At 43.7% G+C, this 18,408-nt stretch overlaps 1 protein-coding gene across 2 annotated transcripts in view; it reads right to left on the bottom strand.

The window, feature by feature from the left end:
- Positions 1-18,408, bottom strand: part of LOC109899315 (activin receptor type-2B) — a 67,488-nt gene that overhangs the window by 10,493 nt on the left and 38,587 nt on the right. For both annotated transcript variants that reach the window (XR_004211745.1, XM_031836226.1), the window contains exons 2-10: positions 10,702-10,909; positions 8,368-8,474; positions 7,030-7,178; positions 6,191-6,337; positions 5,960-6,103; positions 5,275-5,423; positions 3,862-3,976; positions 3,491-3,629; positions 3,161-3,291 (exon numbers count right to left, since the gene is read on the bottom strand). Coding sequence is in view for 1 of the 2 variants with exons in the window: in XM_031836226.1 (XP_031692086.1) it covers positions 3,161-3,291; positions 3,491-3,629; positions 3,862-3,976; positions 5,275-5,423; positions 5,960-6,103; positions 6,191-6,337; positions 7,030-7,178; positions 8,368-8,474; positions 10,702-10,909 (1,289 nt within the window). In the remaining variant the exon portion in view is untranslated. The remainder of the gene's footprint in view (positions 1-3,160; positions 3,292-3,490; positions 3,630-3,861; positions 3,977-5,274; positions 5,424-5,959; positions 6,104-6,190; positions 6,338-7,029; positions 7,179-8,367; positions 8,475-10,701; positions 10,910-18,408) is intronic.

Below are 18,408 nucleotides of genomic sequence, written 5' to 3'. Positions count from 1 at the left end.
TGGTAACGAGTGCAACAGAACCCATCAACAGATGGACATCATTGCCTAGATCTACTATTGGTAGAATAAATATCATTAAGATTAATATCCTGCACAAATGTTTTATCCATTTCAATAAATTCTTCTGGCTCCACCACCTTTTTTTCCCACCCAAAGTTCAGAAAGATACTTCCAAATTGTATCTGGATCAACAGAAAAAGAAGAGAAAGTCTAAACCTTGGTTATTTGACCTATGGCAGAGGGAGGTTGCAACTTCCAAACCTACACTTTTATTACTGGGCTACACAACTTAGGGCTGCAATGTTTTGGTTCTCCAAGAAACCATACTTACCCTGGCTGCAGACTGAAATGCTATCCACAAAAGACTTAACTTTGGATGGATATTTGTACTCTGCTCCATTTAAGAAGCTAAAGAAGAATACTACTAATCCCCTTTTAACAAACACTAACTATATGGCACGAAGTACAGACATATCTCTGCGAATCCCCTGTATTATCCAGTTTTACACCAATTTGGTGCAATGACAATTTCACACCTTAAAGAATGGGCAAGAAAAGGTATTGTTAAAGTAATGGATTTATACAATGAAATGGGGCTCATGTTGTTTGAAGAACTAAAGGTAAGAATTTAACTCGAGAAGCTTTATTCTTTCCAGTCTATAACAATCTGCCCTACAACCTCCTTTGACCACTAGAGAAACGCTCTCTGTTAATATGCGTTATGGGAGAGGTCAGATGACATCATTATATGGGAAAATGGTAGCTACTCAAAGACAACTCTGATAGTAAGAGACTTCAGTGGATACACGATTTGCAGGAAGATATTTCAGCAGAGGACCGGGTTATGATATGCTCTAGAGCTCAGATACAGACAAACACCTGCCTGAGATTGCTGCAATACAATTGGATAATGAGAACATACACTGCTCAAAAAAATAAAGGGAACACTAAAATAACACATCCTCGATCTGAATGAATGAAATATTCTTATTAAATACTTTTTTCTTTACATAGTTGAATGTGCTGACAACAAAATCACAAAAATTATCAATGGAAATCAAATTTATCAACCCATGGAGGTCTGGATTTGGAGTCAAACTCAAAATTAAAGTGGAAAACCACACTACAAGCTGATCCAACTTTGATGTAATGTCCTTAAAACAAGTCAAAATAGTGTGTGTGGCCTCCACATGCCTGTATGACCTCCCTACAACACCTGGGCATGCTCCTGATGAGGTGGCGGATGGTCTCCTGAGGGATCTCCTCCCAGACCTGGACTAAAGCATCCGGCAACTCCTGGATAGTCTGTGGAGCAATGTGGTGGATGGAGCGAGACATGATGTCCCAGATGTGCTCAATTGGATTCAGGTCTGGGGAACGGGCAGGCCAGTCCATAGCATCAATGCCTTCCTCTTGCAGGAACTGCTGAAACACTCCAGCCACATGAGGTCTAGCATTGTCTTGCATTAGGAGGAACCCAGGGCCAACCGCACCAGCATATAGTCTCACAAGGGGTCTGAGGATCACATCTCGGTACCTAATGGCAGTCAGGCTACCTCTGGCGAGCACATGGAGGGCTGTGCGGCCCCCCAAAGAAATGCCACCCCACACCATGACTGACCCACCACCAAACCGGTCATGCTGGAGGATGTTGCAGTCAGCAGAACGTTCTCCACGGCGTCTCCAGACTGTCACATGTGCTCAGTGTGAACCTGCTTTCATCTGTGAAGAGCACAGGGCGCCAGTGGCGAATTTGCCAATCTTGGTGTTCTCTGGCAAATGCCAAACGTCCTGCACAGTGTTGGGCTGTAAGCACAACCCCCACCTGTGGACGCTGGGCCCTCATACCACCCTCATGGAGTCTGTTTCTGACGGTTTGAGCAGACACATGCACATTTGTGGCCTGATGGAGGCAATTTTGCAGGGCTCTGGCAGTGCTCCTCCTGCTACTCCTTGCACAAAGGCGGAAGTAGCGGTCCTACTGCTGGGTTGTTGCCCTCCTACGGCCTCCTCCACGTCTCCTGATGTACTGGCCTGTCTCCTGGTAGCGCCTCCATGCTCTGGACATTACGATGACAGACACAGCAAACCTTCTTGCCACAGCTTGCATTGATGTGCCATCCTGGATGAGCTGCACTACCTGAGCCACTTGTGTGGGTTGTAGACTCAGTCTCATGCTACCACTAGAGTGAAAGCACCGCCAGCATTAAAAAGTGACCAAAACATCAGCCAGGAAGCATAGGAACTGAAAAGTGGTCTGTGATCACCACCTGCAGAACCACTCCTTTATTGAGGGTGTCTTGCTAATTGCCTATAATTTACACCTGTTGTCTATTTTATTTGCACAACAGCATGTGAAATTTATTGTCAGTGTTGCTTCCTAAGTGGACTGTTCCCTTTATTTTTTTGAGCAGTGTATATCACACCCATATTAAGCTCCACAAAATTCACCCTAATACCCCAGACCGGTGTTTTAAATGTAACACGCATTTAGGCACCTTGTTTCATTTCCTGTGGGAATGTGGTGAGATACAAATGTTTGAGCTCAGTACTGCACTATATCTCTGAGATTACTTCTACCACAATGCCATTAATCCCTAAACTTTGCATCCTAAATCTTTAACGAGGGAATATCTCTTTACATAGGAGAGAGAAGAAAACGGTTGACCTCTGTCTATTACAAGCTAGATGTTCAATTTCTCTCCACTAGTCAGTTCCCCATTACTTGGTCATTGGGTAAAATAATTAACGTCACGCCTAGCTCTTGAAAAATGTACTTAGTAGTAAAAAAGAAAGCACCAGTGTTTTTGCAAACCAGTGATATTGTAGAAGCATTGGAATTATAAATCTGTATATTCTTAATTTTTTTAAGGTGAACCTTGGCTATAGTCTAAGCGTATTCTGCATTATCTGCGACTACATATTATACTTATGCATTTTTATTTTTGGAAATGGACTTTATTTTATTTGTCTGTTGAATGTTTGGGGGTTATGTTTTTGTCTCTTTGGGTTGGGGGGGGGGGCAACATCTTTACGCACTCAAGTCATCCCTGGGTGACATATTGTGGGAAATGTGAATCAAACTGTACTGCTTTAAGTACTGTACATCCCAGCATTGACCCACTGCTCTCTGCGTTGGAGACAGAGCTGGCATACTCACAGCGTGTTTGAGCCAGCAGTCCTTGAAGACCGGTCTCATCTTTTTGTGGACCACCACCTCCTGTAAGTCCTCCAGGGACGGGTGCTGGCCGATCTCCTCCTCAAACGGCAGCATGTACTCATCCACTGGGCCTGACCAATCAACACAACAGCAACGTGTCTTAGCACGGAACACCTTAAAGGCTATGCTACATCGTTACCCACAAGCTATGCGTTCTCAGTTGTCTATTACACAGCATTAAAAAGGTCTCATCCTGATTCCAATGTGGTATGGTTGCTGATAAATCGCAGAGTAGGATCCTGTGTGTGTGCTTGCGTGTTTATGACTCACCGTCGGCCGCCTTGCAGCGCGACACCAGCTCCCACAGCACCAGGCCCATGGCGTACATGTCTATCCTGAGAAAGGCGTCCCGCTGGAAGTTGATGGCACCTTCCAGGACCTCCGGCGCCATGTAGCGCCTGGTACCCACCTGGACGACAGCGATAGACGGACAAGACACTGTCAGACAAGGTCCACTATGCACACACACTTCCTTGTCGTGTGAGTATGTGGAGCTAACTTTAAAACAGTATTTCCATGATGGCACTTGTTCATAGTTAGTATGATACATTTTCACGGCTTAAATGCCTCCCTAATTCATGTACACTAGTCAAAAGCAGCTAACCCTTGGGACACAACCAGACTGATGGTAGCCCACTCACCTGGCCGTGAGTGTCCCCTGGGGGCTTGCCCGGCTCGAACCGCACCGCCAGCCCAAAGTCCCCGATGATGGCCGTCAGGTCCGTCCGCAGCATCACATTCTTACTCTTGAAGTCCCTGGAAGGAGAAGGAAGAGAGGACGGAGGTTCATCGACCGTTTTCTTTTTTAGCCAATCAATTAACATTGGTGATTGGCCTGAGAGTTTCCCCCCCTGACTTGGTATCAGTTTGCCCTTTGTCAAGCCTGAACTTATTCTGAACTACAAACAAATAAAGCCCACCGAGAACGGTCCCGTCTAGACTTATGGCTCCGTTTGATTGTAACGGAATTGAAGTGAATTCCCAATGGAATAAACTGTAAACAATTTTGATGCCACGCAGAAAAATAAAATTGCAGTCCAGAGATTTGAGTGCAATAATAATAATAATAATAATAACAGACTCCCTCGGGGTTAGATGCTTCTGAATTGCAGAATGAAGACACAGGGGACCGCAGACAGAACAAAGATTCAGCATAAACATCAATACGCTATAGGATTAACCTCAACTTTACTTAGCCAGATGGGTCATTAAGAAAACAAAAAGATGCTTGAACTGGGCCAAGTCTAATGTTTCTCTCTTTTACACACGCATTTTTGAGTTCGGTTCGGTTTCGTTTTGATTCTTTAAAAAATAAATTAAGTTTTCGGTTTCAATTATTTGTTTAACATTAAATGTCCAATGCATTTTGTGGGTTGAATGCTGTAACAACACAGAATAAAACTATTAATGGAAGTCCTATGATGGTAGTGACTGCTCATCCCTTAAACATAATTTATTCACACTACTTTAATAAAATATTTCATTTGTCTATATTAACATTTGTTTTACTTGACTATTTCATTCCAAGTCATCTCATCTCTATAGGGCTGCTGCCCATGCTGTCTGACAAAATACCCATTTTGTAGTTCAACGTAATTAAGGCATACTTTTTTATGACAGCGGAATACCAACCATCAATCACATGGATCATGTATTTTCAGATAGAGATGCCTCGAAGCAACAGCTGCTCTCTGTATCACCTCATAATCTCGCATTCTTCGCTCTTCAGCAGCAGTCGTAAAAGAAACAGACCGGACAAGTATATGCGCAATGGATTATGGTCATTGTAGTTAATTACCACATTTTATGTGCTAAACTATGTAGAATATTGGCCTGTTGGAAACTACAACTCCCTTCTACATCGCACAGTTCAGGCTGGATCTAATCTTTCTCTAGAGAAACTGTGCAATGTCTGTATTGAGCTCACAGAAAATTATCAAAAGAAATCAAATTCAAATAATTGAACCGACGTCACTCAAGTAGTTCATATTGAAAAATAAATAATCAACATTTCTGTTAATCGCTCACCTAAGTGCTGAACTCGTGTGCTTTACCTGTGAGCAATGGCCGGTTTGGGTCCCTCTCCTTTGTAGCGAGGCACGTCTTCGTGCAGGTAGGCCAGCCCGCAGGCCATGGTCTCAGCGATGTGGCACAGCTCAGTCCAGCTGATTGCATTCCCTTTCAGATAGTCCGTCAGGGAGCCCTGGAGCATAGACAGAGAGAGACACACACGCCGCGTGCATACACAGAAAAAGAGAAAGAAGTGGCGCTGTTAACAACTAGCTACAGTAAGACATCCCCAGAGCACACTAAATAGCTTGTCAATGATTGAACTGGGAAAAATACAAGTGAACTCGACTGCAGAGACAGGGTTCACATCGTTTATTGTCCGAGAAATGCCAGCCAACCCACTGTGGTCAGTCAAATTGAGTGTTATTAAATTGTAGCAAACAACTTTCACACTACTGAAAATTAAACAGCAAGGAAAATTAAAAGGCAATAGCTCTGAGCAACAAAACACAGCTTCCTCAGTGCCAATAAATAAATAGTGGATCTCTGTAGCAAGCCTGATACGAAAGCCTAGAGAACATTACTAAAGCTCAGTGGCGGGACCTTGTGAAGGCTAACTGATATAAACTTATGTCCCAGGCTTACAGCTGGTTTTATACTTCCTCCCCCAAACCTAACCTAACCTCCCCACACCATAACACCTCTCCCTCCACCAGTCTCCCTCCTCACCCTCTCGTGGAACTCAGAGATGAGCCACAGCTCCATCTCCAGGTTGGTCCCGCGCTTCTCGGCAGCGATGTAGCGCAGCAGGTTCTCGTGCTTCATCCCCGGTGTTAGGAACACGTCCCGCTCGTTCGTCCACGACTGTTTATCCTGTGGGAGGACACACAAACAAAGAGGTGTTGTTACACCAAGGATTCAGAGGACAGAGACAGTTGAATCAACCTTTCAGCAACTTACCTGAATGGGAAAGACCTTGACAGCCACGTAGTCGTTCATCATCTGGGCCTTCCACACACAGCCAAAGCGCCCCCTGGCCTTAATCTCCAGCAACTGCAGGGGTTTGAGACCTACCAGGGGGGAGGGAGGGAGAACAAGGCCAGGATCCTGGTAGATCAAGAGGTCAGAAATCAGAACAGGTAAACACTGGGTCATTATATTCAACAATGTTATGAGGATTGATTGCCACTCGCGACATACTTACAATTTATATAATAACTGGAGCTTTTATATCAATGTAATATATGAATTCTAATACTTAGTTAAAAAGAAAAACAGATAAGGCTTTATGCACAATAGCTTGTGTAAAGTAGATGTACAGATACTGAAAACTGACAGTAGTAAACTAACAATGGTCCTATAGGTGGGACCTGTATCACGCCAGTGGCACGCGACTACCTCTAGATGGGGCTAGTCATTAACAGAGGTCCTGTGTGGCCTACTTGGCAGCTTTGGGGCTACTAACAAGATGGCCTCCGAAAAACAAGGGATGAAAACAGCAAGAGCGAGAGAATACAGGAGTGAGAAACCACAAAGAGGTAGCACCACAGAAGATAAGCAAACAGCTCTACAGACAAAGAGAGTAAACAATACCGACAGACAGGAGGACCACAATAAGTAGTAACTTTCCTTTGATTTGAGTCCTCTATTTGTTTTGTGTGTGTATTGTTCCACTTAGCTGAGGGAAGTCTACATGCACTTTAAACATGTCAAATAAATGCAGTCATTCAAAGATGAAAACAGAAGAGTGATGGGGAGCAAAAGTGAAAGATGCGTAGCTAGGGAGGGAATTGGCCGACCTCATTGATGTCCACATGGCCATAGGGTGGCTTGCGGTGGCGGTACATCCAGAAGGCCAGCAGCAGGGCCATGGAGAGCATGGTGATGGGCAGCAGTGAGTAGACCAGCACATTGAGTAGTGTGGGCATGGGGGGAGGCGACTTGATCACTGGCGGTAGAGAGAGGGACAGAACATAGTTTTACCCAACAGCGATCGAGGAGTGGGGGGGGGGGGGGGGGAGAAAAAGAGAGAAAAGATGGAGAGAGGGAGGGGTGAGAGAAAATGACAAGAGGATAGGTAAAGAGGGAGAGGAAGGGAGAAGGGGAGAGAAGAAACCAGGAGAAGGGGGAAAAACAAGGAGGGAGTAGTGGAAAGGAGGGAAGGATAGGGAGAGAGGTAGATTGAGGGAGGGTAGAAAGAGGGGAAGGGGGAACTGGCAGAGATATAGGAATAGTTAGGCACACACTATAGTTTTTTCCACCTTTCTAAGCCAAGCTTTGGCTTTAACACACACAAATAAGTTTGCTGCCTGTCTGGATGTCTGTGTGCTCAAGAAAATCTGGAGAGGAAAGGGAGCTGTAAAATATAAGAGGTGCTATTCTCCTGGGCAAAATTGCCCCTAACTTTTGGAGCTTCAGTCTGCAAACAGGCGGTGTAATTCAATACTCGTGTGGCCTCTTGCACATTTCTGTCCATCGTGTTTAAGATCCTACAATACCCCACTGTGAGGACCTTTCGGGGAACAAAGTCAATACTTAACCCTGGGTGAGGCCCGTGGAGCTTCCAACTCGGTTTAAAGCTGGTATAGGTCTTACACGGATGTCAAATATAATCTCAACTTACTGGTTTTCACATCACACCAGGCAGGGTTAGAATACCAAGTTAACATACCAAGATATCACAGCAAAGCAGGTGATATTGGCTCGGGAAACAAATGGAGCGAGCAGTGATTGGGAAAATCAAATATTCCAAAATGACGACAAGCTAATTGAGATATGGGTCAATATAACATCTACATTTGACTAGCCCTTGACATCTGACCCCAGACAGATGAGTACGAGAGTCATCAGGGGTGTGATCCAGAAACACAAATTCTACTCAGGCCTGCAAAAGACTATCAGATCTTAACAATGCCTTGAGGTGTTTTAACGCCTCAGGAACCCAATCATATATGGATCTTCTGATCTGCACAGGCCGGAGCAGAATTTGTTTCGAACATTGCAATCAAGGTGTAGCCATAGAAATGTAATTAGTAGCACAGACTTTTCCTTTCGTGCTCTGTGACGGTTGGACCTGCGGCCCTATCTACTTTCTATGGGTGTAAAACAAAGAGGTAGAGTCCTACAGGTTCACTTACATGGTCCGTTGATATCAGGCAGGTGAGTGAACCTCTCGTTGCAGAAGTTCCCCTCGCAGCAACAGAAGAACACCTGAGGATTCTCCTCTGTCGCCACACACTCTTGCCTAAGAGAAAGAACGGGAGATAACATTTAATTGACTGTCAAAGGGAAATGTTTTGGTCTAGGATAGCGAAGGGAGCGCCTCCACTTTCTATTGACTTCAGTAGTTCAGAGGGAATGTGGTTATACCCTATGAAGGGTTGTGTTCAGAACGCCATGAAAAGCAGTGAAACAGAAAGGTTCTACCTGAAACTGTCCAATCAGAAACTGTTCTTATATTTTCCGTTGCCAGACGTGTTAAAAAGCTTTGCTACAGTGTGCCCTACTGAACATGACCCCGGAGACAGAACTAGATCCTATATGACCTGCTCAGATACCTAACTAACTCTTAGCTAACCACCCCCCTCCATTCCCTTCCCTCACCATGCAACGCTCACACTATTGGCCTTGGTCTGATGCGGGGCCCACAGCGAAACGACTTATTGACCTCTGTGGAGGACAGGACTGGAAGGAGGGAGAGGACTGGCGGTGTCGCCATGATTCTGCTGGCGCCAGGCACATCGGCAGCGTCGGGCCATGTCAGCAATGTGGCGGCCTGGCGGGTCATTGGGCAGTGTCCTCTCTCCTCAGAGAGCCAGAGCCAATGGTGAGGCCAGCCAGTCGCCCCTGACAACACTGAAAGGAGGCCGGGATTAAGGGCTGCTTAGCCTTGTGAGAGTCTCTTCAAGCTGTCCCGATAGGAACTCAAAACTCCCACAAGAAACATGCTTGTAATCATGATGGAATTAAGATTGACATTTGAAGACATCATTGTATGTCTAGAGAAGCAGGATCACACTGAGATAACTGTGGCCTCCAGCATTTATATCAATGCATTCGAGGAACCTGGATCTTTGATCCCGCAGGGTATTAATGTACACAATTAATTCAGAGCAGGTCGGACCCCCTCACTGGTGCCGGCAAACTAACTCCCTTTACCTAAATCTAATCTACAACAGTCGTGAGCATTTTAAAAAAGCTTTCAGACTTAAGCCTGTCACTCAACACACTTCAGTGTTTGGTATTTCAAACATGCACCGGAGACTCTACTCGTCTGCTATTTTAAGAAGTGGTGACCTCTAGTTTTAAGCAACCTCGAATTGCTGCCGTTGCGTTTCAGATCAGTCATTGTTGCTGGCCCACTTTCACATGAGGGATCGGGGAATCGTTTCATAGATAGCGTCCCACTATAATAAACACCGTTTTAGAATTGAGCTTGGAGAAAACGTCTGGTTAAATAGCTCAAAACAAAAGCCCTTAATGCATTGGTACCTTGGCTGTTCTCATGCAACACTACAAAATGCTTTTCAGCTTTTATACAAATATCCCTCAGAAACATTTTAGAGTTGATCATTCAAACCATGTACACATCCACACAACATTTGTCTCACTCTGTAAACAATGCAGTGGACTGGTCCTAGTCAAAACTTAAGGCACTTTGCTCCTCTCTAATGTGTATCTGGGGAGAAGTGACTGTTTTCAAGCTTCTTATTCGGATCCATTTATTCAATGATTTCTCTTAGTCTCGGGAGCAAGGCCAGAAATAGATTACAATGGCAGCAGGCAAGTGGTAGAAAAATCTAACGCACCACTCCGCCTGACTTCTCCCGAGACGTTATCGAGCACCTACGGGACCCGCCAGGCGCGGGATAATTGAATATTCCAGTTTGACGGAGAAACATTTAATATAGAGTCCAATAAAGCTTCCGATAAACGGAATGAAAACAAAAATAATTTGGTAATGCAAGCAAACGTCAGAGACTACCTTGTGTGAGTTTGCACACACATGCCAGCTGTGAAGTCAATGCAGTAATGAGTGAATGACAAATCCAACTGTGTTTTAATGATGTTTTATATATGGTATCTGATGTTTAGATGAACAGTCATTATCATACTCTAACATTTGTTGAGCCTTTGATCACACTGGGAAAATGAAACATTTGATACCAATCATAGAGGGGGACACAGATTCTACCTCAGCTCCACACCAGGGACTGTTTTGATTAAGCGTCTCAGAGTAGGACTGCTGATATAGGATCAGTTGCCGCCTTTAGAACTTAATGGAATATTGTTATATGGGCAGATATATTATTGTTAATATTGTTACCTGATGCTAGATCAGCACCCCCATCCCGAGAAACTCTTTGTGAATACAAGGACCCTAATATTTTAGGCAGAGGAAGGCAGAGTTTATCGAATGTACAATACAGATTTATTAAATAGTTGATAGGCACAATGGTAGGAGATTCTACCTGTCATAGCAGTTGAAGTCATCCAGCCAGCAGCCCTTCTTCACCAGCTCTATGGTACCCGAGTTGTTTCGCCATGAGGCGTAGCAGTGCGACCGCTTGTCCTTCTCACCCTCGCAGCGCTCTACCCCACTCTGGTTGGTCTTCTCAATCTCATAGTTGATGTTATAGAACAAGCACTCCTGTGTGTCCACCTCTCCATGACTTGGTCCTGTCAGACATAAAGACGAGGTGCGTTAGTTTGGTCAAGTATCATAGTGGCACTGTTAGCCCAGGTTAAACACACCCGGTAACTGATGGTTAAACACACCCGGTAACTGATGGTTAAACACACCCGGTAACTGATGGTTAAACACACCCGGTAACTGATGGTTAAACACACCCGGTAACTGATGGTTAAACACACCCGGTAACTGATGGTTAAACACACCCGGTAACTGATGGTTAAACACACCCGGTAACAGGGGTAGAACACTAGATTCAGCTGCAGGCTTATTTGTGTCGGAGAGGATGGTCGGTAAGACATACTATAATTATAATAATTTGTACACTGCAAATTGACAACTAAACCCAAAAAGAGATCCAATTTGAAAATAATAATGTCATACTTTGATACACAACTCACTTTTGGCTGAATTCCTGGTTATTTTAGTCCTTTTTTTATACCAAAACACATTTGTGTTTGGTACAACCTTCTCCGAAGTTCCACATCTAGACATAAACAATCAAATAGATGCTCTCCCTTTAAGTACAACCAAATATGCAAGTCAGGATTCAGATATTATACAAAGATCAGGACCGATCAGAAATCACAGATGACCTGGAAAACCACTCAACCACTGTGTGTCAATGTGTTTTTGTTCAAAGAAAAGTTTGCTACTGAAGCACTCCAACCGAGGCAGGGGATTCTCCGGTATCACGTAGTGTGGTACAGTAGCGGTGATTTCTGTGGCGGTGGTGGGCGTGTTTGATGAGGACATGGCTCCCGGCACGGCGCCACAAATAGAAGCACCGGAGCCACCACCCTGCGGCGCACAGAAACTTGTCTCAGTTTCCTCTTTTGTCAAAACAGCACTCGAGACGTTACTCACGCCTTATTTTGATAACGGGGCAGAGGGTGAACATTTTCTGATCATGAAAGCGGAGTACGTGCCGAAAGAGGTAACGAGAGAAGTAGAGTAGTTTAGGGGAGAGAGGAAAATAGTGAGAGTACACAGTAGGCTGCAACAGACTGAAGGCAAGTGCAGCATTTGCCAGCACACAAAGCAGCATCAACGCGCCTCAGTGAAGATGGAGGGTTTCATCATCATCATCATCTAAAGCCACGGCTGTGATCATCAAAGAGCATGGCCGGGGGAAGTGAAGGGACAGACCTTTGACCTCTGATATTCTCTGCTACCCAGAAAGTGAGGTCATTCAGATAACCTCGTCGGTACAGAAACACAGAGACGCATTTTTCTTTGACAAAGAAGCACCAGGAGAAAAGGGTCGATAATCAGGGGATATCTTTACATGACGTTTTTGAAATTGTACAGGATGATTTGATGCATTTCTGAGTTTTTACCACAGGCTCAATAATTTGACAAATATGAAATCCCTATTTTTCTTTCATGCACTAATCATTTTTGGATTCCCTCCGGATATATTGAATCATTAGTATGTGAATCATTAGTATCTTTTTCCCCCTCTATATGATGACAAATACTGACACTAAGCCTACACAGTATATTTACTCAGCACATACAATGCATATGCTCTTGACTGAGGTCCATATCAGGATCTTGATATGCATGTTAGAATATTATACAAATATGTAAGCGGGTGCATGCGCATCAGGTGCGTATCTCACCCCAGATATATCCCTGCATGTAGAAACTGTCCAGGTATTGAGCATATCCTAGCTCTGCATATAAAATGAAGGACATGAGTATCTGGAACATCCTTACTCCTTAGATCTAACAAAATGTCAGATATCCAGAAATATGAATTGAAGATACACCCTGATATTGGCCAAATGGTTTTTCATTGATAGAAGAAATTCCTTCTGGAAGAAGAACACGTTAAAAACCTGTTGCAAACCAAATGAGCTTGAGTGGTAAAAGCCACATTTTTCAGCACCCAAGACATTTTACCAACCGTTTAAGAGCATTGTCGACACATCTTCGCTCCATTGTTAAACAGACAGTGGCATTAGCAGTCCATTGCAACAATTAGGGATGTGCATGAGTAATCAAAAACTCAAAAACAGACATCAAAGCTTGATCTTTAACCAGCAATCTTATTTTTTTCACCAAATACTGTAAAACTATTTGGTGGATTGTGCCTTGAGGCTGCCTGAACGAGCACGTGAAATTGTCTTGAAAACAACATTAAAATTGCTTGGACTCTAGTTTACCATTTGTACATGTGCATTTGAGGGGCACAACCAAAAATAAACCAAGCATCACAGCTCTTCTCCCTAAATTCCCCATCTCACTCACTTCATTGTGTTCCGAGCGTTTCCTCCACACACACGCGCTACCGTTAGGCCTACAGAAATAAATGCATAGAAAAACGTTCCTGATGGGACACAGGCTACATTCCTTGTTGACTGAAGTAGGGAAATGTGTGTTACAACTCCCAAATGGCTCCCACAGCTGTGCCCCTGCCCAGTCATGTGAAATCCATAGATTAGTGACACATTTATTTCAATTTGACTGATTTCCTTATATGAACTGTAACTCAGTAAAATCTTGAAATTGCGTTTATGTTTTTTTCCCAGTATAGATAAATGTGCACATATTTGTTTCCAGTGTGGGACTTGTGCTCTAAAACTATGCCCTTTTAATGATTTGAGTACTCAACCAAAATGTTAGTATTCAAACAGCCACAACATTTCAAATGCTCATCCCGGCAACAATCCCCGCAGGCAGAGGCCTCATCTCATTTCCTGGAATATTACAATTGGCCGCTTGACAAGGGTGGCGTATCCTTGACTTGGCAGAGGAGTGAAAGGTCATCAAGGAGACTACCCCGGTGGTGTGTGTGAATGGAGAGAAAAGAGAAAGAAAACAGACCAAAAGAACAGCAGGAAGGAGAGCTCCCTCTTCCCCTTTCCGCTGGAGCGAGGGAGTGAGAGAGGGTGAACGAGAGAGAGGAGCAGTGTTTACTATACAACACAAATTTGGCAGCGCCGACCACAGCAGATGTTCTTGCCAATCTGTGCATTACTGTCGCTAGGCGACGGGAAATGTGGGAGCATACGACGTCGCCCCACTCCCCCAGACAAAGCCCTATTCAACCCCTCATTCACACACACACGAGAGAGAGAAACACACATACGGTGTGCATAAACACTAACGGCAGAGACACACACACCCCGGGATCAGTGTGAGACTGGAAATGGAGCTCGATGCCAATGTCCTGTTCGTGTTGCTGCACGACGGGTTGAATACTTAAAACCCCGCTGCCTCAGCAATGGACCCTCATCAACATTCAGGAGCTGAATTTACAGGGTTCCATGGGGATATTAAGGCTAATGGCAATAGCAGATGTCAGGAGCAACAAAAGGAAGTATGCACTCAAAATGCCGCTCCAGACACTGGGCCTTTAAGGTGCACGTTACAACCACTGATCTCCCCCTTTACATTATGTGGGCAATATAATTTTACTGTTACCAGTTTTTCTGGCCCGTGTACAGTGGGGCTGGCAACAGCGCTTTGAGCAGGCTAATTGACGACAGTATGACATAACCAAAAGCTTTTTTTTTTTTTACTATAATATTTAAAGTTAGTGCTGATAATCATTGGTGGTCTTAAAAAAAAGACACTAAAATTGGGACGCCGTAAAAGCGAAGTCAACTAAGCCCAGGCCTCACTAGAGAGAGACGCTAGAGAGGCCTGCTGCTTCCTAGTCAATAGAAAAAGAACAGTGGATCATTAGAGCCAGCCAAACAGCTTTACCCTACTTCAGGAACAAAAAGACAAAACCATCTGTTCTAGCACATCTTCAAACAGAACATCTTGTTCAGTACTGACTGCCTGAAATGGAGCGACTTACCAAAAACACTCATTTCCCCAGGAAGACGGTGCAACATGTCAGTACAATGTTCAATCTTAGCTATACAGCAGCATTTTGAAGGGGGTTTGTGGCACCAATCTGAAATGGCCGAACCAAACACTGCTTTTTATCCACAGCAGTTGGCGAACTCTGGTGCGAAATAGCCACTGGTTATAGAGCAAAAACGCAATCAGAAACCAATTCACACTCAACGGAGGCAAATTCCCTTCGAATTCCACAGTCATGAAGCCAAAGGAGAAACTCTAAATCCAGTTTCCCAGAAGCACACTGGGCAATTGCAAAATCCTCAGTTAAATTCACTTATTTTCCAGTTCTCTTGTCCACATACCACACTATGAATCATCAAGGCTTGTTGAAACTTAACTACAATAACACAAACGGTTGACTCACTTATAGGTAGATGATGCATGCCAAAAAATAGATTCATCAGCTTAAATTCACCAAAGTGAATTGTGCCAAATTCAAATATTACAGTAAAACGATTGCATTCGACTCAGAGGCACAACAATATCGACCTAAACATTTGCCTCACCATCCAAAGAACGGTTAGTGTGAGAAGAACAGCTCAGTCTAGATATCACCACTTGAAATGAACCAAACGTGTTTATTGGAACAAAAAGGCCAGAACTATGTTGTTTCACATAGGGCTGGGAATTGCCAGGGAACTCACGATATTATCATGATACTTAGGTGCTGACACGATATGTATTGCTATTCAATATTGTGATTTTGTTGCGATTCGATGTTCCAAACGTATTGCTCACCATATGTCTGCTGCAGAGGGACAAGAGGAGAGCCACTAGAAATTGATCATTCATGGAAATAAAACAAAAATCAGCTACCTATTTAAAAAGATGGAGAACAAGCTATGACGGAAAAATTATTTTGGTGCAGGTACAGCCAACTAATGCAAAAATAATATTGCGATAGAACGATACAATAGAGCGTCAAAAATAATAATCCCGATATGTAACTTATACATGTTTCTCTCCAATCACTAGTTTCTCGGCTACAGGCCTATTCCTAGGAACCCTGTACCATCACAGCAATTCAAAGGGGAAGAAGAAGTGGGTCTCCAACGCAGACTTACATAAAGACGGCTGGGCGGTTTGTGGGGACGAGGGAAAAAAGAACAGGGAAAGTCGAACTCATTTCATATGGCTCATAAACGGCGTCAGTCTGCACCCCTGTGCGCACACACGGGGTCAGAACAGAATGAGGCACAACTGCGAGCAGTGCTCCCGCATTCCTTGCAAGTACCTCAGTGTGTAATTAGAAGCAGAATTTGGCAAACCACAAGGAGACAGCGGCAAACGCTTTATCACACAAAACATATTGAGGTCTCCTCAACTAGGCTCCGAGGCTTGTTTACTGTATAAACAACAGAGGAATTATATTACGGTGCATGTTCATTTTGTTGGGGAGAGCTGTAGCCCCGGAATGAGCTATGACTTGGACGTGGACGGTTTTTTTTGGGGGGGGGGGGTTTACGATGACTGGGTACTTGAAGCGTTCACCCTAACAGGATAGACTACATGGAGTATCACAACAATTGAGTCCTACATTTCCCGAACAAACCGGATAACTTTGATAACAGGCCTACAAAAAAAGAAAACACCATGCTGTATGAAAAATATACTTACAACAAAGCCTACACAAGACACAGACACATGCTTCCAGGGAAATAGGTCTCAATATCTGTAGCAAAACAGTCAAAACACACTACTAGTTGCTACCAACTGCATTCTTACTTAAAATGTCAGTCTTGCTCAACAAGCAAATGTGAGTCATATGAACAAACATCTACAGTTGGACAATAAGCACTGGGAAACTCAACCATGCTTTGGATGAAAATCTATTATCAAGCCAATAAATTCCTACAAAGATGGTCATTACCTGCCGTTGAGTTGTTGACTGTGCTAATTGTCTTGCCTCTGGTTAATGGGGAGCCTTGTATGCAGGCCTAATCTTTACTTTTGAGAGAGAGCGAGTGAGAGTGCGAGAGAGCAGCCCCTTGAATTGAGAGAGAGACAGAGATTATGTTGGATACACAATCTGTCATCACTTCTCTTTCTCTGGCTTGGGGTTTGGCTTGGGGTTTGGCATGGTGGATGGGACCACATGAAAAGCCTGCGGTTCACCCACTGTGGTTGAGACTTGTCTGTCAGAGTTCATTTCTAGGCCTTGAGCCCAGGCGCGTGGCTAGAGCATTGTCCTCTCACCAGCAGAACGCAAACATTCTTGCAACTTCACTGAAATAACATTACTCAACACTGTACAAGAGCCAAGGATAATAAAATGTACACAATATTGCTGAGCTTGAATATGAACAAGGTCCTGAGTATTGTGTAAATAAATCTATATGCCCAAATATACCCTTATAGTGCACAAGCTTCCTCTACACTCTCCAATGGGCTTTAAATGTACAAATGAGGCACCTTGATTGATCTTATATAATTTCGACAGCATTGAAGAGCACAGAATTTGCTTGAGGCACATAAGATTCTACCTAAAGTAGCTACAGTGGGCCTAGCATAGCTCTACACAGGAATGGCTGGGGCAGGTTTATCACTAATAAGAATGCACATAGGTTACAATAAGAATGAGACATTAACAAACCAAGGTGCATCCATATATTCTCATACATTCCTCTTTTCCAACAGGTTTCTAAGAATTGAGCTGTGAATCCTTGACAAAATCCTGGCAAATTCTTGGGTGCCAAAACACGACATTTATTCTCTAACACTATGCTCAAACCAGACGTTCGAAAAGCATTAAACATTTATGGCAATTTAATTAGCTAGCTTGCAGTTGCTAGTGAATTTGTCTTAGCTAGCTAGCTAGCTAGCTGTTGCTAACTAATTTGTCCGGGGATACAAACATTGCATTTGCGCCATCGTGCATAAATTTATTTTGCCCCCCCCCCCACACCAAACGTGATCACTACACACAGGTTAAATATCAAAACAAACTGAGCCAATGACATTAATTTGGGGACAGGTCTAAAAGCATTAAACATGTATGGGAATTTCGCTAGTTAGCTTGCACTTGCTAGCTAACGTTAAATTTGTCCTATTGGTCTAGCTTGCTGTTGCTAACTAATTTGTCCGGGGATACAAACATTGCATTTCAGGTAAATTAAAAACTCACAAGGTCCTCTACTCCGACAATTAATCCACACATAAAACGTTAAACCGAATCGTTTCTAGTCATCTCTGCTCCTTCCAGGATTTTTCTTCTTTAGACTTCATATAGCAATGGCAACTAACCTTCATAATAAGGTGTATTACCACAACCGACCTCAGTTCATCTTTCAATCACACATGTGGATATAACCAATGAGATGGCACGTGGGTATATGCTTCTAAAAGCCAATGAGGAGATGGGAGAGGCAGGGCTTGCACCCCGTTCTGCGTCACAAATAGAAACAACTTCCATTTTAGCGGCTGGCAACGCAGATGCTCAAAGGCACACGCAAAGCAGTGTGGGTGCAATGATTGCATGACATGTATATATATATAAATGTATTTTGCAACGCACTTGACGCGTCCGGTTTGGGCAACATGTAAGGCAGTGGTTCCCAAACTGTGGGGCATGCAAGTGGTATTAATACATATTTTGGTATTAATACATATTTTGTTATTAAGGAAC

Source organism: Oncorhynchus kisutch, linkage group LG11 (genome assembly GCF_002021735.2).
Source record: "Oncorhynchus kisutch isolate 150728-3 linkage group LG11, Okis_V2, whole genome shotgun sequence".
Classification (NCBI taxonomy): domain Eukaryota; kingdom Metazoa; phylum Chordata; class Actinopteri; order Salmoniformes; family Salmonidae; genus Oncorhynchus; species Oncorhynchus kisutch.
The sequence above is the reverse complement of the archived record's forward strand: the minus strand, read 5'-3'. Positions and strand labels throughout refer to the sequence as shown.